The 27,173-nt window shown below is 42.5% G+C and overlaps 1 protein-coding gene across 2 annotated transcripts in view; it reads left to right on the plus strand.

Annotated features, from left to right (window-relative positions):
* PRKCA (protein kinase C alpha) overlaps positions 1–27,173 on the plus strand; it is a 142,453-nt gene that overhangs the window by 105,200 nt on the left and 10,080 nt on the right. The window contains exons 8-14 of one of the 2 annotated variants that reach the window (XM_066332375.1): positions 274–370; positions 13,349–13,372; positions 16,694–16,837; positions 18,410–18,583; positions 19,636–19,727; positions 21,285–21,347; positions 21,932–22,070. In XM_066332375.1, the coding sequence (XP_066188472.1) occupies positions 274–370; positions 13,349–13,372; positions 16,694–16,837; positions 18,410–18,583; positions 19,636–19,727; positions 21,285–21,347; positions 21,932–22,070 (733 nt within the window). The remainder of the gene's footprint in view (positions 1–273; positions 371–13,348; positions 13,373–16,693; positions 16,838–18,409; positions 18,584–19,635; positions 19,728–21,284; positions 21,348–21,931; positions 22,071–27,173) is intronic. The other variant, XM_066332376.1, reaches the window with a different exon arrangement.

The following is a 27,173-nucleotide window of genomic DNA, read 5'->3' on the forward strand; positions in this document are numbered from 1 at the left end:
TCCTCAGATTGTCCTCCATCAAATCCCAGGATGAATCCTGGGAAGAATCTCACTGTCCTTTAAACTGCCTGGACAGATAGTTTGGGATCAAAGATCTGATTTCAGGTAAAATATATTCTATTCCTTAATTTCCTTCAGGCCTCTGAGGTCAGTTCTTTGCATACCTGTGGCATTGATACCAACCACAAACAAACAATGAAATCGGATTTTAAATCTATCAGGAAAAAAAACAAAAACATAAAGTCACCATTTTTTTTCTGGAATCTACCACAGGTACAAGCTGCTGAATCAAGAGGAGGGTGAATATTACAACGTTCCAATCCCAGATGCTGATGAAGATGGAAACGCAGAGCTCCGACAGAAGTTTGAGGTGAGGGTTAAACACAGATGTGTGCAACTGGATATTGCCCTTATTTTTCACTTCACTACAAAAGAAAAAAAAATCTGTTAAATGATACATATGTTAGAGTGCTCCTGTTTCTGTCCCTGTGACAGCTCTGTGTGTCTTTGGCTTTCTTGAAGATTGGACCACATGGTTTAATTCAGAGGTGGCATCATTTTCCTGACAGTTCAGCTTCTCTGCTATGACACTTAGGAGTTGGTATTTTAAAATATGTTATGTCAAGTATATGTAATGATTTCAATGTCTCTCTTAACAATTGCTGCAAAATCTGCCAGCCACTCTCACTGATATCTGAATTATTTGACAAATGAAATTCTCAGAATCAATGGTAATTGAATACTTTGAATGTTTCACACTGTGACTTGGGCTGTTATAAGAAAATACTTTCAGTGTTCACACTTTGGAGCTTTAAAGTCTTTGCGGAAGGTTTTTATGTGAAATTCTGACCTCTGTAGTGTGGGGAAGGATGTAGATGTTGTTCAAGGATCAGAAGTAGTGCTGGTTATGTACAAAAAAAAAAAGAAAATAGAGCAAAGTGATGCTGTCTGCAGTGTCTTGCCTGCTGTGGTGTCAGCTGGAGAAGTTGGCAGCCACAAGAATGGTCTCATGTGCCACACAAAGGAGTTTTTTTTTTGTTCATGTCAGACTCTGCCTCTTCTGACAACCAAATAGTTGCTGGCCACTGAGCCCAGGAGCAGGACAGGTATCAAAGACACCTGAAAGGTATCAAAGATACCCCTCCCTGGGCTGGGAGGGGTTTGCTCTTCCAGCTCCTGTCCCCTGCCTCTCTCCCAGCTGCACACAGCCAGGAGCCAGGGATATTCCAATCTGCCCTGTTTACAACCTGGGCCAAGCTCTTTACCCCAAATGAATGTGCCTGTTGTGCATAAAACAAACCTGCCTGTTTCCTTTCAACCTGAAATGGCAATTTTCTATGTTCACCATCAGGCAGAATTCTCCATTGTTATTGTAAAAGATGGGTAAACCCATGAAAGTGAGGAAAAAACGGCACATGTTCAACTTTCAAGGAGGAGAAAGAAAAGGTGCACCAATTTCTTCTGAACTCATTTGGGTCAGCTCCCGTGTCTGCAGCATGAACTATGGTTTTTGTTACACATTTGAGAAGTATTTGAGCCTCCATTCCATTTTCCATTTTCTTTACAGTCGTGAGCTGACCAGTGTGATTTCATTTTGCTGCACTAGGTCATTTGCTATTCAAGATCATTTTTTTTTTAATTTTTTATCCTCCCTGGAAAGAATAGCTTCAAAAGCAATTCTGTCCATGCTCCTGTGCATTATGCAGAGTCTGGAATTGAGTGGATATTTAAAGATTGGTGATACAGGTGTAAAAATTTACCTGTTTTTCCTCAGGTCAGGGACAGCACAGAGACAAAACACTAAAATCATCTGCTTTAAAATGTCAGATATTACATGCAGCGTGTTTGCATATTGAATTTACAGTCTCTGAGGTTGATTCTTAATCCTGCTGTAAATACTTTGGTTGCAGGAGGAAACAGTCAGGGTTTATCCATGTCCTGCAATGGAGTGGAGCAGAAATCCTGAGAGGATTCATGTAAAACTACTGGACCTGGTCCTGGAGACAGCAGCTTCACCAAGGGGCAGCTCTGCCTCAGAAATAATTAGTCTGTCTCAAAGTCTAATTAGTTCAGGCTCAGCAGTGTGTATTTGAGGCTCTCCCTGCTCAGTGCTGTTTGAGTGGCTGGATTAATCCAGGGAAGGGAATGGGTCTCCAGCAGGCACACAGTGTCCCCAGGAATTGCAATGAAGAGTTTTAAAACTTAGTGGTGATGAGAAATGGGGGCTGAACAAACCCTGTAAGTGTCAGGAGGCCAGGGCTGCTGGAACGTGGTGTTTCATGGCTGAAGGGTTTGGGTTCACCCTCTTACCTCATCTCAAAGTTGATCATTATGGGAAGCAGAATAATTCCCTCCATGGAATATTCTTCCTCGCTTTCACGGGACATCACTGTGATGGCTTCTAAAAATTCCCAGCACAGATGTCTGAATGGTGGTGTTTCACTTATTAGCTATTCTGGTATGGCACAGAAGTGGTGCTGACTCTGATCATCTTTTCCTTTATCCCTGCTATCATTTATATCCTGCCTTGCACAGGCATTTTATTTTCGGTGCCCTGTAATAAGGAACAAGTAGACAGCGCTGAGAAAAACGCTGCTATTTGTGATTTAATGACACCATCTAGATAAATATTTCCACTGCTCTAAAATCTGCACTGGAGCCTTACAGGAAGAAGATTGCAGGTCTTGACTGTCACTTTCTTGGGGGAGTGAATTTGTCAGGAGATTAAAAGTACAGGTGGACCCAGAGCTCACACTGGGCCACCTTCCCATTTATCATTTATGGAAGGGGTAACTCCAGAGCTCTTCCCAATCCAGTCTGCACTGTGGTACTTGCTCTGGTGTTTGATAAATGACCATGTGATTGGGAGCCAAGCCACACTGATTTAACTTTAAGCACTAAATGACAACAATCTGTACAAAAAATATTGCATTACTTCTATCAAATACTTAAAGTAAATAATGGTGGCCTTCAGAGGCAAGGGCTGTATACAAACCTAGGCTACACAAGGGTAGAGAAACTCCAGGATTAGCATTTCATTGTTTCATATTAAGAAGGATTATTTTCAGCTTAGAAAAGACCAGAGAGTCAATAGATGGAGGATTTCTGAAACCACTTTCTGATCTTGGAAATTCTAAGGTGTTCTGAAAAAGGCTTTGCCCTTTTGACTAAAGTTTCGAAATGTGGGCTAGTAGAAACTTCCTGACCACTCAGGAGCCACCTCTCATTTCAATCAGAATTTTAATAATATCTGTATCTGTGTTTCAACAGGCAGCTTTAAGATTTAGCCCCAAGCTCTCATTGATCCCAAACCATTTCCACAGCACCATCACTTCTGTCTTAGCACATCCCTTTCACAGCCCAGAGTTCTTATGGAAATGTGGCTCTTAGCCACACAAATCTCATGGAAATGCTGCTTTGCTCACTGGACCTCCTGGCACATATTCTTAAGTCGTTTATTCAATGTAAATCTACCATAAAATAGCTATACAGGATTATAAATAAGTAAAGAATAGTAGATTCAAACGTTCTCTTGTATTTGTAACTGAATGCTGAAAACTGTTTGTCATGAGAAGTTTCCTCATTCATTTTGCCACATCTGAATTAGTCAAAAAATTGCCAACCTTTGCCCAGAATGAATCCTATCCAACGAATGGCACCAAATTTGGAAAAAGAAAGAATTGAGGATGGTTCTTTTTTTTTTTTTACCTTTTGTATTTTATTGCAAGGAGTTTTCTTATTATATTCTATGTATTATCCACATGAACCTGGATATAGAAATTGAGGTGTATCATGCAGAGGTGCAATGCAGTATTTCCTGTACAACAAATTTCATTCCATCTACATATTTTCTGGGTCTCACCTCTCACTAAAACTCCCAAATCTATTATCTGCTCATTTAGCAGTGTGATCAAATCTGCCCTCAGTGATTTATACATGATACATCATTATTAATATTTAGAGATAAAAATACACTTCTGGAGGAAGTGGAGGCAGGATAAAATCTGTCACTATTTTTCAGTCGGTTTTAACATTTAGCTGTGGATTTTCTCTCTGGAATGGCATCATTTTGTGGCCTTCTCAGAATGAAAACTCCCTTCTCACCAGATATTCAGGGTAATTGTGGCTGCTCTGTAAATGTCCCTGCTGAAGTTGCCATGGGAACTCCCAACAGTCCCAAATGCCTCCATGGACCCAAACTAGGGAATCTTCTAACTGCAGCATCTACTCTTTGTTAGGTACTTACTTTCTTCTTCCAGCACTTTTCAAGTCAAAGAAAGAAAAAAAAACCAGAATATTGAAATAATGCAACCTTCTGGTGGTTTTTGATAGCTGGTTGTGATTTGAGCAGTAAGATGCCTTTGCAATTTTGGGTGTCGTTCCTTTTTTTTTTTTTTTTTCCCCCCAAATTTGGGGGAAAGAAATGTGCAAATTCTAAAACTTCCATTGTGGGGATTTATTTGAGTTTGGTCAAGCCCTTTTTACTTTTCCTGCTTAGTAAAGCACTTCTTGATACTTAAATATCACCTTAAAATAACAATAGAATAATACTGACTTCAAAGTAGGGTGGTGAATTGTTCTGTGATCTCTCCCCTTCTTCCCACATCACCAGCACTGGAAAACGTTATTAAAAAACAAAGTAGCTCTTCTGGTCCATAAAAAGGATTTTTTTTTAATTAAACAAAGAACAGAGCAGCCATAATCCTTCCCCGTGGAGACGTTTAGTGATGATGAGGTGTGCTGGTGATGGGAGCCAGCTCAGCCACTGCACCCAGCTCTGGCAGTGATCCAAGCACACTGTGCTGAGGGAATGGGATTCTGCTCATAAAATCCTCATTTGAGGGCATCTCTGGGAGGACAGGCAATGGTCCTCCTGGTGCACACTCTTCTCATGTCAGATATGTTCTTTTGTTCTGATGAATTCCTTCAGTGCAGCTCTCGGCGTGGCTTTGACAGGAACAAAATCCTGCCTTAATTTCTGAGAGCTCCAGCTCCATCCCACCACAGAGGCTGTCCCTGGAGCCTGGGAGGGGACAGACATCCACATCCCTTTGGCTTTGAGTTCCTTTTTGCAGCCCAGAACCTGAGAAGGAGCAGAGAGCAGGGTGGAGGTTGTGTCTGAGCACTGGGAGTGATCCATCAGTGGTGACATTTATGGTGACCTCTCAGTGCTTCTAAACAGAACTATCATCATGATCCCAAAGAAAATGTCTTATCAAATACCTTATCATTATTATAATCCTAAAGAAAATGTCTTCTAAAATACCTTATCTATAACCATCAGGCTTGGCTATAAATACCTGGACCCTCTCCAGGATCTGAGAGATATTTCTGCTCCTAAGCTCTTGCAGGATGCAGGGCAGCACTTTGTTGGACCAAATTTGTGTGTTAATCCTTGTGCAGACCCGAACTGAGAAGGCAGAAGCCTCAGGGCTCTCTGTCTGTGCACCCAGAGCTGATGTGGATTTCCACCATCACACCTCTCCTTGTGTTCAACAGGACCTGAAAGTGGCCCCAGAGATCAAGGCACAACCAAAACTCTCTGATGAGAGGATTTTTTGGGGGTTTTTTTTGCTGTTACGGTCTAATGCTGAAAAACCTCTTTGGTTTATCTATAATTTCTTTTCTGAACATCAGTACATCAGCTTGTTTCAGTGCAGGCCCTGCAGTTCTTAGACCTTCACCATTCCTCTTCATTTTTCAAAAAGCCATTTCTGTCTGCTTCATTGGAAAGGAGAAAACCAGAACTCTCTTAATCTGGCATTTTTCTGATCTTCACAAAAACTTCAGGTTAAAAGGACGTTGTATTTCTTTCCTTTAATCAAGGTCAGGACATCCTGGGGCTGTGTTTATCCGGAGCTGGGGAGAAATGTTGCAGTCCATAACCAGGGCCAGAGCAGATTCCCCAGGGACTGTTTCAGTGGCTTCTTAAGAACCCAGTGGGTTTTCTAATGAAATCTCTTTTCATTCAAAAAACCCACCTGAAAATCCCCAAAATGAGCTGTTAAAGGAGCTTGTGATTTTATTAATTGGTGAGTTAAGTCCTCTAGGTGTCTGTAAAGTGTTACAAGGGCTGGGAAGGAAATACTTCTACATCTTTGAAGGATGGTGATGTTTTGCCCCAGAGCTGTTAGACTGTAGTGACTTTACTCTTTTTTGTTTTAAATAAATAAAAGATATGTTCTCTTCCATCTCTCTCTCTCTAACCAATATGCATTCTCACTTTGAAGCTTCAGGCAGGTCAGCAAAGGGGACATGGAAAAGAGAAAATCACATTGCTGACACTTCAGATTGCAAATGACAAGATTAAATTTACTCTTCAGGAAACAGAAACGAAGCCACACTGAAATCATGACCAGCCAAAATATCACTGGCACATCAATCCACACTCATTATGCATATAGAGATATAAAAAGAAGAGCTGCTTTTTTTGGCCGTGGCACTCATTCCTATTTTTAAATCGTGCATATTTAATCATTAGAGAATAGTCTGCAGCATTATAGAGATGCTGTTAGATGACTCCATCTGTTCTGTACTATAGTTTTGGCAGGGGGAATTCCCATATGCAGTTGTCTGGAGGTTTCCCATCCACTCACCACGGCACAAGCTGGAGGACTTGCATTTTCTTAACTAGATGGCATAAAATCTCTGCTTTCAGTCTGCATCAGCTGCTGATTTCCTTCAGGCTGTTCTCAGTGGGTTGTGATTTGAGGTGAGGCACAGAAAAAGTCCTGTTGATAGCAGGGATTTCCTCGTCCCTTTTACAAAGGTGAAATGTGTGTTGGGAAAGAAAATCCATGATCCCCTTTGTGTGCTGACAGCCCTGTGGAGGTGCTTTAGGGGTGACTGCTGCCCAGCTGTGCACATCTGGAGGCGTTCCATGCATGGGCTGTGTGTGTGTGAGCTGAGGGCAGCTCCCTGTGCTCCCTGCCCTGCTGGGGGAATTAACACCCATTTATGTCCTGGGTTTTCTCTGTGCTCGCCAGAACCTCTCCATTTCTGTGTCCCCGCTGCTGCTGTGTCTGTAGTTGTTGATTTTGGTTACTAATTGTGGTCGCTGTGCCGTGCCAGCCCTTTACTAACCACGCAGTGTTTCTCCCTCTCCTGTCTCTTCCAGGACTGTCATGTAAATATCCACTTCTTCAAGGTAGTTTTCTCCTTGGTGTTCTCCTACACACACCCTCCTTTACCAGCATCTGAAGTTTATTGAGTTTAATTTCATTCTCACCATCTTTTAAGGATGCACTTGTTTGGTTTTTTTTTCCACTTCAGGCTTTTCTAATTGATTAAAAAAAAAAAAAATTGGATTACGAATCTTTCATAATTTGTTATAAAGTGATCTCCACATTAGAATTTTACTACAAAAGAAGAGTGATCAAACCTGAGCAGATGCAGCGTGCCTTTCTTTTTGGAGGAATTAGTTAAATGAATGCCCCACCTCCTCATGGAAACTGGAAAAAGGTGCATCTTTAATTCCAAAGACATCCATGGAACTTTCAGTCACTTTCACAGATAAAATAATGCTCATGGTCACTGTATATTTGAACAGATAAATGTAGATAATGGAGCATGCATGTTGGATGATTTAACACGGTACATCTCTTGCTGGATGCTTTTTGGAGTGTGCTGTGTGGTAAGAGATCTTACCCATGTGCACAGATGCTCTGAAATCCCAATTCACCGGTTTATTTCTCATTCTGCTCCTTTCCCTGCTCCCCACATCACTGAGCTCCTGCCATCAGAGTTACATCTCCGCATCGAGAACATCCCTGTGCTTGGTTTGTATTTGCATGGATCTCTAACAAATTGTTTTGCTTTCTGAAGGCAAAGGCCACTGGCACAAACCACACTTGCAGTTTCAGACGTTGGTTCAGTTACCATTTAAATGAAAATTTTGAAGTTCCTTTGTTGTAAATTGTTCTAAGACTCTAAGGTTATTGAAGCCATTATCGTCTTCAAATGGAATCTTTACAACTGAAGTTGACCTGGAGCAATTTACATCATCACTCAAAGCTTAAAATGCTTAATTTAAAAACAAACATCATTTTTTAAGAGCTGTTTATATTATCAAAGCGTAATTTTAACAAATGTTCTAACGCTGAACCAGAAAAAATCAAATTAATCACTTTTCTTAACCTTGATTTTTTTATCTCAGCAAAGCCTGTACAGAAGAGAACTGCCCTTCCTCAATCCTTCACACCCCTTCACATCTGAAAATAAAATCTCATGGTGGTTTCATTGGTGAAACTTGTTTTATGCTGGGAACTTGGAAGTTTCTCTGCTTAAATGCATTTTTAAACCAGAGCAAAAAATCACCCTGATAAAACGCATCTGGCATAAAGAAGAAGTTTTGTCACCTCATTGTAAAATCCAAGCCTTGAAGAGCACTGATTTAAGCTGACAAAAGTCCTTGGTTAATTCATGTTTGCACCCAAAAAAAAGCACTCCAAGGGTTTCCCACAGCTGCTGCTTCACGGGGCAAAATTCATGTTTAGTCCTGGTGGATTATAACCATGAATTCCATGGTGGAAAGCTGGCACTGTTCCTGTGGGGACACTCTGGAATTCAGGGCTTTTCATGGAAAAAAAACCCATTTCCTTGTGTCTTGTCTGTCTTTTCTGCCCAGAAATCCCCATTCCCCTGCTGCTGGCAGTGGGGCTGAGCCCTGAGCTCAGCTCAGCAGCATCCCTTGGGGGGATCAGGATCCAGGAATTCCCTGTGCCAGGAGCAGCTTTGGGAATGAAAGAAACCCCAAAAAAATTAATTGAATAGGAAATCTTGTTATAAACCCCATGAAAAGGGGGTTTCTCTGGGAATCACTTCCCGTGGGGCTGCTGGGGAGGGTTCATGGCCAAGTTCCCAGGGCTGGAACTGAAAGGAGGCAGCAGGAGCAGTGAAGAGGGAAGGGATAACACAACACTCCTGAGCTGGGAACCAGAAAACGTCCAAAAATTAATTTTAAAAATTAATATCAGGGCAAATGGGAGGTGTGAATACTTGTCTATGGAATAGTCAGCCACTGGGAGGGGCCACACTCTTACCCTGCTTTTGTGCCACTGCAAAACCTGTGTTTAGACAGATTATTTCTCAACGTCATGCAGAAAACACCTTCCTCTGTGTGTGAGAGAGAGAGAAATCATTTCAGATCAAGATTTGGATACAGAACCCCAAAGTGTTGAAGTCAGTCCTTTGCTAAAGCCTGCAGCTTTGTGTGGCTGCTGGGGTTTGATGGCAGGGGTTTGCTCTGAGGTCAGGGAGAACTGAAATCCTTAACAATTTTATTATAACAGGATTTTAGGGTTGTTTTTTTTTTTTTCTTATTGAACTAAGTCTATGCTTAAAAGCAAATTCCACACTCTAGTTTTTTTTTTTATTATTATTATTGAGAACTAGCAGTAATTTGCATAATTAAAGAATGGAGGAGCATATAGAAAAGCAATTCTTCTTTCGGCACTTAGGGGTTTGCTGTTGTAACATCCTATTTGCTTTTGGGGATTTTTATTACCACCACCACAGGATACTTCTGCAAGAATCCTTGAATATTATTCCTAGGCAGCCTCTTTAATTACATTTCATCTCGTTAGTCACTGCTCTGTTGCAGGGGAGAGAGTGTTTGGCAATAAAGGGAGGAAACAAAGTGGACTCAGGTGGCTGCAGGATTATTAAAGAGATTAAACATGTTGACAGTGCCAAATGGGGAACTGGAAACTCTTCCCTCTCTGGATTTCCCAGCTCACACTGACAGACATCGTTATCCAGGGCAACATCCCCTGAAATTCCTGTCTGAAGATCCAGCAGTTCCTTTTCCAGCGTCTCTCAGAGTCGTTTGACTTCACTGTCTCCATTTCCTAGGGAATATGGTCACCTTCACCTTGTGCCTGGCACACTCAGGAATATTTTAGGAATTGTGTGTTCAGGTGCTTCACACAGTTCTAACTTCTATGCAGCAAGACCCAAAAAAAAAAATTAAAAAAAATAAGAAAAACAACCCACAAAAATAATTGAATAGGAAATCTTGTTATAAACCCCATGAAAAAGGTCTGTTGAGGAGCTCAATGATATATTAAACTGTTGTCTTGTCCTTTTAGATTCCCTTTTTTACTTTGCCCTAAGTAAAGTTGAGGTTGAGAAAATAACTTCTCCTCAGAGTGAGAAACCACAAGAGGTCAGCAAAGAACAGGGAAAAGCTCCCAGAGCTGAGCTGCTTCCTGCAAAAGGCCTGAAAAGAATGAAATCATCCACTTTGTTTATCTATCTATCTATATATGTACCTAGAAAATACATTTAAACCCTAATTTAACCCGTAATTTCAGTATAATTCTGTCTAACATTTCTCACCCAGCCCTTGATTCAAGTTTGGCAACTGGCACTGCTGAGAACTTTCCCTCTAATCAAACTATTTTATAATTGCAGGTGTAAAAGCAGGTCTCTGCTCACCTCGGGATTGCTCGACCCAACACTTTGGTGGCTTCAGGAGTGGGGTTCCCGTGTCCTTGGACATGATTCCTGCAAAAAGGCATTTTTAATCCATTCTCACATACAGCACAAATAATTGTTGCAGGCAAATCCTTTAAATAAATTTCCTGTTAGTAATTAACAGTTAATTAACATATGAAACAATCGTGAGAGGAGGAGGAGAGGAAATGAAGGGAAAAGTAAACTGAAGACATGAAATAGTTGGTGTTTAAGTGGAGGGTTGAGTTTTAGCACCCAGCTCCTTTCTATCTTTAGGAAACATCCTATTTGCCCTGATGCCTTTTTGCTAGCAGTGAGAATGCTGTGGAATTTTTTTTTCCCAGCTCTTTTTTCAAGAACTATTTCAGCCATTGAAAGAAAAACTGCATTTGCATTTTGATATATTGCAGTTTTTCACTAATTCCATCCTAGCTCGCCGTAGTGAACACTGTCATCATGAAAACCAATCTCAGGGTGCTGGCAAACAGCTTTTGGGTTATTTACATCCCTTCAGTGCTCCCCTTGCTGCAGAGAAGTGTTGCTGCAGTGTAAATTCACCAGGGGATGGCTGAACCATGTGTGAGCCTCGTGAAACCACCTCCCCTGGTTTCCAACAAAACTCACTGATGGATTAGAAACTGGCCTTAGGTGATGGCATAAAGCTCCAGCCTCAGCCTGGAGAAGCTTTAGGTCTTGCTGGGCCTTAGAAATGGGCTCCTCTCATTTCAAATTCTCAGCATCCTGGTAATTAAGTTGTAGAAAGTAGGAAATTGATAGTCTATCGTAGCATCTGTAATTACACGGAATTGGAAATGCAATAATGTAAGAAACCAGCTGCCACAATGACAGAGAACATTTCGCTGAATGGGAGGGCTTTTCTTGCAGATTTTGACTTGAAATTTATTGGATTTATTTGCTTTATTAAAGGCTTGCTAATGGCTCAACACATTGATCAAAGTCCCCACTTCGTGTGTACCTGACTGGAAACCTGAATGGCTCCTTCCTTGACACTTGGATAAATCATTGTTATTTCAGTTTTTCCATCCTTGGTATGAGCTTTGCTGGTTCTGTCAGGGACATCTTCTAAGGTTTGTCTGAGATCTGAGCTGCTCTGATGCTCCTTGTGCAGGTAGTGACAGGCAGAACTGAGCATTTCCCACCTGGGCTGGAATAGTGAAACTGGAATTTTGCTGTCCAGCCTGTTCCATCCTCACTTCTCCCCATCCATTTGGCCATTTGTGTGAGGGGTTTGCAGAGTGTCACCTGCAATGGCTTTGGGTTAGCTCAGGAGTTAGGAGCAGAAGCCTTGGCTCCAGCTGTGGCAGTGTGAGGTGGCTGATCCCTTCCCACAGGGACACTGAGGAGCATGTGGGGGTCTGGCCAAGAACTGCTCAGAACATTTTGCCACATCAGAAGCAGGGATTTTGTTAGAATCTTTAGGGGGATTAAGTCGTGGCGAGGAGACATTCCTGCTCCACAAATCTCAATTCTTGGGACGTGAGATTGTTTCTCCAGAGAGGCTGTGGCTGCCCCTGGATCCCTGGAAGTGTCCAAGCCCAGGATGGACAGGCTTGGAGCAGCCTGCTCTGGTGGAAGGTGTCCTGCCCTGCTAGGGGGTGGAATGACACAACTTTTGGGTGCATTCCAGCCCAGACTGTTGAGTGATTCTGTGACTCTGAGCCAAGCCCTGTGCAGCCTCTCCTGGGGCTGCTGAGCCTCGGGCTGGAGCCGTGGGGTTTGGGACACACTGCACAGCCCCACGCCCCTGTTCCATCCTGCATTCACTGTTTGCAGGCACTGCACAGGCACAGCAGGGTGGCTGGAACCTGTAAGGATGGGGAGGGAATGCTGCAGTCCACGTGGAGCAGAGCTGGGAGGATGCAGAAGCCTCAGCTGGGAGCAGAGCTCTGGATTTACCTCCCCACCAGCTCTTGGTGGGGCCAGCAAACAAAGGCTGGGCTGTGGCTCTGCTCACCTGGTGGGAATTCAGCAGTGTTGTTAAATATTATTCCATTTATCACTTTTTCCTCTTGAAAATGTGGTGCCAGGGCTGATCCTGCTGGCAATCTGGGAGTGAGTTGCCCTGACAACAGAGGAACACATCCTCTAGTGGGCTGCTCCCAAAGCTCAGTGTTTGCTCGGGTATCTGACCACGGCAGAGGGTGTGGATTTCTCCCTGTGTGCTCGGGGACTGGGAGGGGATGGCTGCAAGTCTGGGCAGGGTTGGATCCTGGTGCTCCTTTCCCGTGTGGGAACAAAGCCAGTCTCAACCCAGCTGAGTGCTGGAAACAGCAGCAGAGGAGAAGCAGTGCAGGAGAGCAAGGGCTTAAAGCATCTTGGAAAGAGACTCATGGCCCTGAAGAGACTGGGAGTAGGAAAGGGAATTTTGTGTATATATATATTTTTTTAAATCCTCACAATTTTGAAAATTACCAAGTCAGTCTTTTTGTTCTGTAATTCCTGAGATTCTCTACTACAGATATACACGGAGGGCAGAAGAGCAACATTCAGATTTATTGTTTTGTCCCATTCGATTTTCTTCACAGGGAAAAAATCAGAAAGTTTTGAAAAGAATCATCAAGAATAACTACAATTGCCCTAAAGAATAAAGAATTACTATTCCCTAAATCACTTCTCTTTCTTCCTTGCATCACGCTTCTCATTAGGTTTTGAATAAACTTTTTTTCATACTCAATTAAAAGCACAATCGTTACTCTTAGGTTAAAAAGAAATCCAAAGCGTTTTGACTGTGAGCTCTGAGATATCTTTTCCAAAAAGCACCTATCAAATTCCCAGAGTCTCTCTCCAGTGTAGCACACTGTAATTTCTTAACACTCCGTGGAGAAGGGAGTTTGGGCTGAAGATATAAGCTGTGTCTCCCCTGTGGTTTCAGGGTAAAAGAACTGGCCGAGATAAGGTGCGTCCAAAGCAGAGGAAGTAAGATGATGTGCATGTCTTGTTTTCTTTTTAGATTAACTTTCCTGCTACCAGTGCAGACTAATTTATCTTTTAACATCCTGTTTTCCTGGTTGGTTTGCTGCAAGCTGGCTTCCTTGTAACAATACTGTGGTTTTAGCCAAGATAATGAGCCAAGGAGTTGGAATGTGGATGGAAAATGAATCCAGGGCCTGAAATGCTGTCTACAACTTCAGCAAGTTTTAATAGCCATAAAATAAAGGAGGGTTCAAATAGGATTCTGCGATTTTCAATTTTAGTCATGGTAGGAAAGGCAAAATATCAATCTTTTCCAATAAGCTTTTAGGAATAATTCGAGTTTATGTCCCTTCTGTAGCTGCAAAATTGGTTTTGCTCTGGCAGTCTGGAAGAGGATATTGGCTGCATGGCATTTTCTGTCTGCTACAGCCAAGGTGTTCCAGATATAAAACTCATGATAGAGCTCAGTGAAATGTCTTGAAATTCCCACTCTATTTCCACTAGGACCTTAAGCCAAAAAAGCAGTAACAGGAATTCACATGCCAAATGTGAAAAAAGGGGTTTTTTTGCATGCTTCTGGAAGGATGGTGGCTGGCCAAGGTGATGGGAGATAAGGACTTGGATAAGGTTTTGATAATTTCATGAGTTCCTGCCACTCTGGGGCTATGTGCTGCCTTGGAGTCAGTCTGGTTGTTCCCCAGCATTCCTGCCTGTGGATTTTCCAGCTGGTTTGCAGCAGGGTTCTCTCTTCACCCCTCCCATGGCAGGACATGACCAGGATTGCCACCGTCCCACGGGCACAGGTCACTGACATCAGTGAACTCCTGGGTCAGGCAGCTCAGAGCCCACCTGAGCACACAGAACCCTGTGTTCTGCTCCAAAATCTGCCATCTGCAAAAAGAGACTCTCCAACTCAGAGCGGCATCTAATTTAAAAAAAGCTGAAAAACGGGAGTGAGAGGAACATGTCTGTTGCTCATTGAAGCTCAGAGGATGCACAGAGGCCTTGGCTGGGTTCTCAAATAGTATTTTAAGATCCTGCCTTCAGCTCCTGACAATTCCAGCCCCTGTTGACTCCCAGTGAGTGCAGAGCCTCCAGCTCTGGAGCCAGCAGTAGGCACAGGAGCTTTTTTATGGAAAAAGTGCTGGAAACACCAGAGCCTGGGATTGCAGGGCTGCAGAGAGCACTCCTCACCTGGCTGGCAGGTTTGTACCCAAAAAAAAACCCCAACCAAACAAAAAACAAATGGCCTTGGAATGAAATTTGATTTTTTTTTTGTTCTGAGTTATGCATTTTTCAAACAAGCTGCCAACAACCTGCCCCAGTGGGTTTAAAGTGTAAGAAATAAAGCTGGTGCTTTTCATTCAAGGCCTGATTTGGATCTCCATTAGTCAGTGAAAAAGGAGGATATTGAAATTGCTTTGTGCATGAGAAAAGCAAGATCTTTATCTGGGATCCCATTTGTGGGAGCATCACAAAAGGCATGGCAGCAACGCTGCTCCCTTGAGCCACGTCTTTATCTTGTACAAATAATGGAGATTGGGATTTAGGGGTGGGGTTTTTTCCCCTTGTTTTGCTCATGGCTCAATCTTGTGTGGCCTGGAAAGGATCTTTGTGCTGCCAGAGAGCTCCAGCAGCCGGATCTGCCCTGGGAGCATCCTTTACAGACTCAGGGATTTCAGCTGCCATCCAGGACTGGCTCTCCTGAAATGTTTGCACAGCTCTTGATCCTGATCAGCATCTCCAAGTGCTGCTTTCAAGCAAACAAGTCACAACGTTGCTGTGCCAGAAATTCCTCATTCTAAGCTGTATTACAAGGTTTTTTTTAATAAAGAGATCTAAACTTGCAGAATTCATATCCCTGTGGCAGGGCATAAGATTTTTCTGCACTTATAAAGCTGCAGGAGGAGTCATCCAAGCTGAATGTGGTTGTCAAGTGACAGGAGGTTATTTTGTCAGGAGATTATCTGACATTGCTGCAGGAGTAGATGGAGTCTGGGAATTGAGTGCCTCTCAATTTTATGGTTTTACACTCCTCTGAGGAGGGGAAAGTTTGTAACTCCCAGTTTCCAGTGCCAGACCTGGCTTTTGAAGGGAGGGATTGTGTGATTCGAATAAACCTCCATTTCCATCATTTTCTTTATCTGTCAAAGAGGGATAACATACAAATATTTTCCTTTTGTGAAGCAGAGAGAAGAGTAGTTATCCTGAATCATCAAAAATACATCACTGGCAAAAAGTAAATTAACCATATTAGAGGTTATTAACCAGACCAACACAGCAGACAGATGGGGAAAGAATTACATCCCAAAGAATTATTAAACCTTCTTGGCTTTGCTTCTGCTGGTATATGGGATTATTTTGAGGGGAAAAAAAAAAAAAAAAAGGATATGATCTTGTAGCCTGCATTATCTTTTGGTGAGTCTTACTTTTTTCTCTTCTATTAACCCTGAGATTTGAAATGCAGCTTACCTGAGCCATGCCATGGTGTCTCATGTGAGATGCTGAGACTTGCAGCCTCCTGTAAAACCAAAGTGTCTGGCCAAGAGCCTTGTCTGTAATATTCCCCCTCCTCCAGATCAACCCTTGATTGAGAATCAAAGTTGATTGTACTGCTGGTTTGAAAGTGGCCGTGTTCATCTGCATTAATTCCCGTGTGCTGTGGGGATTTTTAATGCAGGTTCTTTTCCTTAGTGCATGTCAAAATAATTCTCTTACCTCTTGCTATGCGGTGACTTGGAGAATTCCATCTTAAATGAGAATGTTTCGAGGAGGTTGTTTATATCCTAAAATACCTGATGTACATTACAGCATGGTATTTTTGGATAGCCTCTTTTTTTTTTTTTTTTTTTTTTGTTTTGTTTTTGTTTTTGTTTTGTTTGTTTGTTTTTTTTGTTTTGTTTTTTTGGGGTTTTTTGGGTTTTTTTGGGGTTTTGTATTTCAGAACAAAAGCACCATTTGAGCTGCTTTTGGCATGAAATTAAATGACCATTTTTTTTTTATTTTGTTTCTGAGCTTTGCTTTGCTTTGTTTTTGCTCTTTTAACCAGATAAATGTATCTGCTTTATCTGGTTATACACGAACACAAATTCGGTTTTCCACTTTAATTCCCTCAATAATACCAAAATTATTGCTGGAATGAGCCTTTGAAGGCGTGTCTGTGCATATTTTGCCATGCAGCCTTTCACCTGGGAATGCCACCTCAGAGCTGGCCATTTCCAGTTCTCAGGGATCCCTTTGCCAGGGGAATGGGCAGTTCTCACTTTGCTGTTTTTGTGTGTGTATGTGTGTGTGTGTTCTTCAGAAAGCCAAACTTGGGCCAGCTGGTAACAAAGTCATTACTTCAACAGAAGACAAGAACTCAAGTGTGCCCTCCAACAATCTGGACAGGGTGAAGCTGACAGATTTCAACTTTCTCATGGTTCTTGGAAAAGGGAGCTTTGGGAAGGTAGGAATTCTTCAGGATTAATCCACTCACATTCTTTTTCCTTTTCTTTTTCTTTTTCTCTTTTTCTTTTTCTCTTTTTCTTTTTTCTTTTTCTTTTTCTTTTTCTTTTTCTTTTTCTTTTTCTTTTTCTTTTTCTTTTTCTTTTTCTTTTTCTTTTTCTTTTCTTTTTCTTTTTCTTTTTCTCTCTTTCTTTCTTTTTCTCTTTTCTTTTTCTTTTTCTTTTTCTTTTCTTTTTCTTTTTCTTTTCTTTTTCTTTTTCTTTTCTTTTTCTTTTTCTTTTTCCTTTTTCTTTTTCTCTTCTTTCTCTTTCTCTCTTTCTTTTTCTTTTTCTCTTTCTCTTTCTCTTTCTCTTTCTTTCTCTTTTTCTTTCTTTCTCTTTCTCTTTCTCTTTCTCTTTCTCTTTCTCTTTCTCTTTTTCTTTCTCTTTCTCTTTCTCTTTCTCTTTTTCTCTTTTTTTCTTATTTTCCATGAGAAAGAATAAATCAACAGCTCTCTAAGAAGCAAAATCCAGAGTGAAAAGGATGTGCAGTTTTGAGGAAGGATTTAGTAACAGGGAGTAGGGTCATTCCCCCTAAGGCCTAGCAGACTTAGGTCCTGATTGGCAGTTTTCTTGAAGAAATAAAAATAAATTTTAAAACTCAGACTGTTGGGCACGTTGGGAACTCAGTGCTCACTTCCAGATCCTCACTTCTTGGCAGTTTCAAGGAAATTGTATCTACTTCTGTGGCTTTAACACCTGGGCCACTCTGCCAGTTCTGGAAGTCACCAACATTGGTGAGGTTGAATATTGGAATAAAACCCCAGGAATAGTGTGTCTATAAATTAGAAATCCAACAGCTGAGAGATCAGACTGCTATTTTTCTGCCTGTTTGAACAAAACTCAGGTGATAAAGTGCCCTTTACTGAAGGAGGCTCCTGGGACTTAACATTTTATCAGCCAGGAGTCCACAATCAGCAGCAGGTTTGGGCACAGGCTGTCTGAAAAGTGCAATGATCAGGATTTTGGAGTTCTGATCAAATTTGTCTATACAAATTAAAGGAAAAGCTGGTTTGCCATCTCTTTAGGCATCTTGATGCCCTGGGAAGGCTGAGGTGGAACAGAGACTGCACAGAGCTGGAGAATAAAGCAGAGATTTATTCCAAGGCTCCAGGATCCACCTGGGGCAGGACAAGAGCCTGGCCAGGGCTACGGCCAAGGGGGACCCAAAGTGGTCCCCAAATGGACAAAGGGTCCCCAGGGCTCAGCCTTGGCTCAGTTTGGCTCCATTTGCACCTTGGGGTTGGATTGTCCAAGGGCAGCTGCAGCTTGGGAGGTCCCATCCTTCTTGTTCCTCCCTGCAGCCACCCTTGGCTGTGCTTTGGGGCTGAAAGTTGTCCTTGGTGTCCATTGGGGAAAGGATTTGTTTTGTGTCCCTGCTGTGTGCAGAGAGCTGAGTGACACTGACTGTGAGCTCAGAGCTGCCCCTGGGCAGCACAGAGCCTCAAACACAGCAAAGAGAGAACTCCAGGCACCATCCTGAGTGCCCTGCTCTCCCTGCCCTGGGGGATTTTCACTCTGTTCTCTTACTGCAGGTGATGCTGGCAGACAGGAAGGGCACAGAGGAGCTCTATGCAATCAAAATCCTGAAGAAGGACGTGGTGATCCAGGATGATGACGTGGAGTGCACCATGGTGGAGAAACGAGTGCTGGCACTGCAGGACAAGCCCCCGTTCCTGACACAGCTCCACTCTTGTTTCCAGACTGTTGTACGTGAGCTCTGCGGGGTTTTTGCCACCCCCATGTTCCCCAGGCTGTGTGTTTGTGGATTTTATCACCCCAGTAACGTTTATTATCATCCAACCCGTGTCTGGTAGCCTCTGCAAAATGATGAAGAAATCCCACATGAAATCACCCTTCCTATCTTAAATATAAACCATATTTTCGAGCAGGCCAGCGTGGCAATTCCTAAATGCAATTAATGTCATTATATGTGCTTTGCTAAGTCAGAGCCTCAAGCCCAGATTCCCAAAGGTTCCCAAATATTTTTGAAGCTTTGAGGATACTACTTGAAAAGTCTCAATGGCTGTTATCACACCGTGGGGTTATTAGTCATGAACCAGTGTTGGTGGATTTAATTTAGTTTTCTGTCACTTCTGGGTGACACTGAGGGTTTTTTTTTTTTTCTTCTTTCCTTATAAATAAGAGAAGTGGATATTTGCCCATCACATCATAAAACATCTCTCAGTGACACATTGGAGGATGGAGCTGATGGCCCAGTGTCACTGTGGCAGCCTCTTGGATGACCTGGAATTCTGGAATTGCTGAGGCTGGGAAAGTCCCTAAGATCACCCTGTCCAACCATCAGCCCACATTCCCCCTGAAACCCTGTCCTCAGGTGCCACATCCACACCACCTTCCAAAGGAAAACTGAGCAGGAACAATCAGAAATGGCCCCAAAGCAAATTGGGATTTTTCCACCATCTTTGATTTTTTTTTTTCATTTATTTTTAGAGACAGATTTTTCAGACTGGGCTATATTTGTATAATTCTTGAAACCATTGGAGGCAAATAATCTGTAAAACATGGCACTGAAATTGGCACAACGAGACAGATCCCATCAATCATTTACTCTTGAAGGTTGAACAAAACATTCCCCTTCCATTTCCTGATCTATAATTTTTTTTTTCCCCAGTCCTAATAATCCTAAAAGCTTTTTAATAACGAGCTAGTCACTTTTTTTTTTTTTTTTTGGCTCATCAATGAATATCTAATATTGTCTCTAATGTATTTATGTGCCTCTTTTAATACTTTTCCCCAGGACCGACTGTATTTTGTGATGGAGTATGTCAATGGTGGGGATCTCATGTATCACATCCAGCAAGTAGGAAAATTTAAGGAGCCACAAGCAGTGTGAGTGTTCATCTATTTCAATCTTATCATCATCTTGATTTGACACTGGAGGAGGATTTTGTTTCTTCTCTTCCCAGGCTCAGGATGAAGTCCTGCCTGGTGTTTGTTGGTTTTTAAAAGCCCAAAATCTGGACTTTTTGTGTTAAAAATGTTGTTTGAACACACAGACCAAAGGTAGCTGTGCCTTTATTCAAAACTACAGCACAAACAAAGGCAGGAGAGGCTTACTCCAAAAAGTGACAAGAATTTAAGCAGGGCAGCAGGAAATTAAAGATGCTACTTCATATTCTGGTGTTGCTTTTAAAATCAAATATTAAAAAAAATCCCAGTGAGTAGAACACTTCAGTCTGAATTAGTGCTCTAGAGAAAGGCAGTACAAATAGAGTCAGCACTGTAATATAAATTACAGTTTATGCAAGATAAATTCAATGTAGAGCTTGTAAGAATTTCTGTGATATATTTGTGAGGAGTTCATAAGGCATTGGGAGTTGTTTATCTACACGATTCTTTGCAGGTAATTGTACATCTGGCACGTCAGTGAGCCACTGAAAATGATCTGTAGTGTGTTTAAGAGTGAATAGATGCCTCAGTACCTTTTGAGCCATCCTTATAATACCTCTTCACCACTGGGTGGTGTTCCATAAATTTACTAACGAAACTCTAAAATCAAGGGTGACCAACTGCTTTAAAATAACTTCTCATTTTGATTTAAGCAAATTTTTTTTTTAAACAAGAGGCCTTCTAAACAGAAACGTTTCAGATGCAGACAAACATTTCACCAACTGGCTGAGTCAAGCCGAGGTGGTGTCAGATCGTCCTCGACTCCCAGCTAATGCAACTTGCCAACACTCCACAAAATCTGTGCTGCTTCCTGACAGCTTCTGCCTGTGCTGCATCTTCCCATGTGCTCACAAACACCTCTGAGTGAGTGCTGCACAGCTCACTTGCCTCCTCTCCCTTGTGCTGAGCCTAAAAATTAATCTCGTCTTTAAATAATCCTCTCGCCCGTAATTCGCACGGTTCCACAGCAACCAAACAGCCACCAGTGTTCTATACCTCTTAACTGCATCCAGCAATTAGATCTTATATGGTAATCATTTTAATTAGCTGCCTGTAATTAATCCATTAACAGGCTGTATAAAGGAACACTATTTCTGCAAATTATTTCATGCCGTGTGGATTGCAGTGTACATCCTGAATTCCTCAGTCTGTGATTAGAGATAAGGACCTTTGCAGCAGAGATAGGGCAGGAAGGAAAAAAAAAAGCTGTGCTCCAGCTGCACTGTTTTTTGTGGTCCAGGGAGCAATTTTCCAAATTTTGTTTTAGATTCTGCATTATTTTATCATCAGCTACTCAAAATGTATCTGTTGAGGTCCAGCTGAAGTGATATATGTGTCTTTTATGTCACCTGTATGCACACACTATAAATGACATATTTCATATGCTGCTATATTCTCATCCTTTACCATGATTCATTTCCAGTTTATTTTGCCAGAAGAAAATCATGAGACAATAAGAAATCTGTTGAGGTGTGGTTTTTTTTGCCCCCCACACAGGTTCTATGCAGCTGAGATCTCAATTGGGTTATTCTTTCTCCATAACAGAGGGATTATTTATAGGTGAGTATGATCTGACACAAGTCATTTCTGAACTATATTTAAAACCCCAAAATGATCCATTTCTTTAACATTTCAGTGTATTTTTAAAACAGAAAGCCATCAGTGCAGAGGGGTTTTTTTTTGTTGTGTTGCTGCTGGTGAGCTCAGCCCTGTTTAAGCTGAGCTTTCTGACCCTTGTGCTCTGCCTCACTCAAACCTCACGAAAATGGCAAACTTTGTTTTGTATTTCTGTGTGATTTTTAATAACATTACACATTCAAAAGTCTCAGGAGAGGGGTCAGACACCTCTTTATTCACTGTCCAGCCCAGAGCAGCTGGGGCTGCCCCTGGATCCCTGGAAGTGTCCCAGGCCAGATGGGACAGGGTTTGGAGTCCCCTGGGACAGTGGGAGGTGTCCCTGTCCTGGCAGGGGTGGCATGGGATGGCCTTTAAGGTCACTTCCAACCCATCCCAGGATTTTGAGGTCATTCTGAGATATCTGCCCACATGTGCAACCCTGAACCTCCTCCCCACAAAGAGCTGCAAATATTCCTCATTGAGCTCACCCCAAACATTAACCTTAAACTAACTGTGATTCTTCTCAGAGATCTGAAATTAGACAACGTGATGTTGGATTCAGAAGGACACATTAAAATTGCTGATTTTGGAATGTGCAAGGAGCACATGTTAGATGGAGTAACAACCAGGACCTTCTGTGGCACTCCAGACTACATTGCACCAGAGGTAAATATGGACCTTTTTAAGAACCTTTTAGTCCCTTAAAGGAGATTGTCCCTCCACTTTTTATACCCCTGGCTTTGGATGGCTCCAGATTCTCTGTGGATGGCACCATTTAACTTCTGCAGGTATATTGGGTAGATCTGTGAATTAATGCAATGTTAATTAAATCAATAAGGCTTCACTGTTTTAAGAAATACCTGGTTAATTGAAAAACTAACTTTTTATGAGATAAGATTTTGTTCATTAACAAAAAGCTTAAAAAAACCCCAACAAATCAGGCTCACCAACTTCTGATGTTAAATTTGCAGCCTGGAAATGCTATTGTACTAAACTTGGCAATCTGTGAGGTTATACAAATGTTGTGGGTGTTGCTGAGCTCACCCAATCCTTCACTGGGAGCAAACAATGCTGCTTGAATCTCTCCCTCCAGAGGTTCACACAGCTGCCAGCACACATCCATTGTCAGGATAATTTGGCATTTGCAGGAAATCACAAACCACTCACTGGCTTTTGGGAAGGGACTCGTGAGGTCTTGAAGCTTTTTGCTGACTGACCTCTGTAAAACCACTGTGGTTTTCTCCAGGCCATGTCCTGTAAATGCTGCACAAGTGCCACAATTTGCTGCTCTGCACCTCAGGAATGCTCCTGTCACTGGAGGCCTCTTCCAAAAGCTGAGAGGTCAGACCTTGTAATAAATCCATGATTTGCCCTGAGTTTTCTGTGACTTGGCCATACCTGTGCAGCTTTCCAGCCACTGAAAATGACATTGAAACCTGAACCAACCGCAGTGGGTCTAAAATGAAAATAGGATCGTGAGAAGCTCAGTCCTGCTTTAAGGCACTGAGATAAATATGAGCTTAGAATTAAGACTTTGAGCCTGGATATGATTTGTATTTCCATAGTTGAGGTCTAAAGAATTGAAAACAAGCACATGTGGTGATTTGGATATAATTCAAATATATGAATATTAAAATCTGCTCTTTCTGCACACGGAGCTTTCAAGAGTCTTGATTTGTTTGGCAGCAGATTTGATGCAGGAGGCTGGATCCTGATCCAAGAGACTCAGTTGTTCACTGGCTACTGAGCAAGAGGCAGCTCTGGCTGGAGCATTTCTGGCTGGAATTGAATGTTTGTTGGAATAAGGGAGATTTATACACATATATAATAAATTAGTGTCTAAGGTGAATTTTGTCATTGCCGTGAAATTGGAGTGAGAAATAGTTTGGTTTTTTCCCAATTGCTAATTCATGCTTTTCAGAGTGAAATACTGTGTATTATCCACCCTTGATTTTTCACCATTTGCTGCTGCTTGCAGCAGGATATCAGAACAACCAGAGCAGTATTTCATTTTCTTCTGTCAAAGCATAAATGAAGCCAATATTACAAATTAGTGTCCTTTCTGTGGCAATTGTCTCGTGCCAGTTAATGCCAGAGAACATTTTGTCAATACCAGAATGCTCAGTGTGGGTCAATGCTGGAGCAAATTACTTTACTTTATTTGGAAATTTCATATAAAGAAATAAACCTTTTACCAAAACATCCAGTAAGTGAGAGAAAATTAGTCTGTTATCTTACAAACAGATTTGATTTTATTCTGTTTACTTGGCTGATTTAGTCTTTTGTCTCTGAAGACATTATTGTGCCTGACAGTTTGTTATCTAGTTCTGGGGTAAACTTCAAAGGAATGTTCCTGTTTCACTTTCAGGGGTGTTTCAGCCCATGTTACCATGGGCTCAAATTAATAAATTTCGAATAGATTTTAATGAGACTTCATTTGCACGGTCACATTCCCTGCTGGGTGGAGATAAAGGAGCTAAATCTAAATAAACTCTTGAAGGTATCTGGAGTGGAATGCTGTGAGTATGGGGAATTAGCTCTTTTCAGCAGCACTGGGGAAGAAGGTGCTGCCTCTCTGGGGCCTGGGGGAGCCTCTGCAGGACCTGCCCCAGGTGGAGCAGAGGACACTCAGCTGCCAGGACCCTGCAGGGACACCTCACTGCTGTCCCCTGCCCCAGCTCAGCGTGCAAAACCAGGGCAGTGCTGCCTTCAGCAAAGTGAACCCTCAATTTGGTGTGCTGCAAAATAATGTGTGTTTTTTTTTTATTCCTTTTTAAACCGAGCGGGAAAGTTGCCATTTGCTGTTACCTGGGTGTATAAAGGGCTGGAGTTATTGTTCCTTTTCCTGTGCTGTGCAGTTTGGGGAATGTGCAGAGGTGAAACTGGGGGATCCCAGGGCTGGCAGCTTCTCTCAGGCACAAAGTGCTTCTCTTGTACACACCATTTCCTGATGTGCTGAACTTAAATATTTATGGTCAGAGTGGTAAAGGAGCTGTGAAATCAATTAGTGCTTTGTGTTTCCTTGGCCAGTCAAGAGAGACAGGAGGAGATGGATGTCAGGAGGATTAGGGGAAGGGATTCTGCCAGCACAGAACCCCACCATCAGCAGCCCTGCAGCAGCCACACTGCTGATTTTGGGTTTGAGAGGAATTTAAATTAGAAACTCCATTTCCCCCCTCAAGACCTTCAGTTCCAACCTTGAATTTGCCAGGGTTGTGGGAGGCCAAAAGGTTTGGAAAGTGCATTTGACTGTTTCTTGTGCTAGTAATATTTATTTCTTTTAATAACCGAGTTTTAACTTTTCCAGCACACATCATATATGCTCACAAAAGATTTCCTCTTGCCTCTGGGATATAATCTTTTCATCCCAACTGGCTACTAGCTGCCATGATCTAAACATTCCTACAAATTGCTGATATTAATCTCTGTGTCCTGCTCTTAACTCTGCCTTCCTTGGAGGCAAAAGAGAGGAAAAAAAAAAAAAAAGAAAAAAAGCAAGTCCTTCTGCCAATTCTGCTCGGTGAGAGAAATTCCTGAGCTCTTTCTGAGTGCTCAAAATGCACAGAACCTGGAAAGGCAGAGCTCTTAATGCATGGCAATAGATGGGTAAAATGGGACATTTGAAATGCAGAAAGGTCATGAAAAAGGCAATCGTTTAAATGAGTGATGGAGGAGGGGAGGAGAAGGATCCCATCAGCTTTCTACTGCTGCCTGGGCAGTGAAAATCAGAAATCACAGGTGGAGGAGGGTACAGGTCTTCATTTCTAGGGACAGGAGCTCCCTGCCTGCCCTGGGTCTGTGATGGATGCTGTGGTGAGGCAGGTTCACAGGCCCCCATTTGCTGTAAAAGACACCAAAATCTGTACCTGCAGCTGGAATGCCTTTGGCAGCTGCTGCAGATGACTTTTGGCATCCTGCAGGCAGGGCTGGCTCTGGGTGCAGCAGCTGGGGAGGTGACACACGATGGATTCTGGGTGATGAGGAGGGAACTGATGAAAACACCACGTTTGGAACTTGCTGACTTCCCACCAATTCCTGTTTGCCTGCACGCTGAAGGCTCATCTGCTTCCTCCCACGTGCCATTCCTCCCTTGAAGTGAGCATTTTCCCTCTGGTTGGCACTTCCCAATTAATGCTGGGAGCAGCTCCAGCGGGAGGGGTTTATCTGTGGGTTCCATGCAGGAGGTGCTCCCTGGGGGATTCAGGTGGCAAACACCTGCCCTGGGTTTCCCTGGTGCCACAGCCTCAGCAGGACCCAGCTGCTGGTGCAAACTGGGTGTATTCAGATGGGATTAAAGGAGGAAAACTCCCCAGGTACTGCAGCAGTGACAGAAACACCTTTCCCTGCATGGAGATCATTGAATGAAGGGGCTGTCATCGCGTTTGCAGTGGGACTCTTGCAGCTTTGGTGGCTGTGTTGGTGTCTCAATTCCCACTCTTCCATCCCAGACTGGCTCAGGTGAGGGAGGTGTGTCCCAGCTCAGAGGGGCACTGCTCTCTTCTTCATACATGGCATCAAACAGCAGAAAAACTGTACTGATTCTGAGCATCCACTGGAGGTTTCTCCATGTTAATTCTGCCTCTCCTGATGATTCTGTGTGATATTCTCTCCCCAAGGCAGATTTCAGAGGGGAAGCTGCATTTCCTGATGGGAATGCTGTTTAGGGAAGAACTCAGCCTTGACTCACTTCTTGCTGGATAAAAACCAGCATCACTGAGTCCATTCTTTGGTGCAGCTTTCCCTGTAGAACGTTGCACTGCAGAATTAAGCAATTTCCTCCTCTCAGTAATCCCATCCAACTCCTTCACAAGAGGGACAGAAGTGGACTGTGGGCTCCTGGACAGACCTGGCTGCCAGGTACAGAACCTTGGCAGTGTGGCAGCATTTTCTTTCTCACTGCTGTGGATCCAGCTTTCTCCTCATTTGCTAATTGAAAGAAACTGTTCCTCCCAAAAACCACATACCTGGACTGCACTTGTGGTACAAAATGTTCTGCCCTTACAAATCAATGACCTCAAAAATATCCCCTTCTTTATATAAAATATTCTTTTCCATGAGGCAGGGAGACATTGTCAGAGAAGGAGTGAGGATGAAATATTTTGTCATTTTCTGTGTGTGAAGGGCAGTATTTTTTTCCTGGATGAAGGTTTGAAAGTGTTTGGTGTTTCAAAAGGCAATATCGATTCCAGCAGGATTTTCCTGGTGATGGAAATGGAAGGGAGAGTAACCAAGTATGTCAACTGCTATAAAACAAAATAAATGTCCCAGATATATATATTTTAAGCCCATATTACTGCTAAGAGACAACGAATACAGACTGCCTTTATTTTGGGCCTTCCAGATGAGAATCTTGTTATTATCTCTGGTTGTCTAATATATTCCAAAAGCACCATTGATTTTGAAATCCTTTGGTTAGAAACATTGCAGTAATTTTGAAGTCGTGTGCTGCTGTATCTCAGGCAAGGACATATATCCACACAGAGACCATAATTTTATTTAGTAGCCAGGCAGTCCTGCTTTATTGCACTGGTGACTCACTATTTTCCTGAGCAACTATGGAACTTGGCAGCTCAACTTCTCTTTCAGACAACTAAAAAAAAAAAAATTTAGGATGTGTGATGTGTACTTGACTGGGCAATTTATTTCACAAAGAACAAAAACCAGAGCAAACAGGAAAATGAAATGCAAGCCCCTGTGGAGTTCTGACTGCCTCAGTTCCCTGCTCACTGCAGTGGAGTGGAGATGTTGGAGTTGGAGGTGGGAGATGTT

Source organism: Sylvia atricapilla, chromosome 18, assembly GCF_009819655.1.
Source record: "Sylvia atricapilla isolate bSylAtr1 chromosome 18, bSylAtr1.pri, whole genome shotgun sequence".
Classification (NCBI taxonomy): domain Eukaryota; kingdom Metazoa; phylum Chordata; class Aves; order Passeriformes; family Sylviidae; genus Sylvia; species Sylvia atricapilla.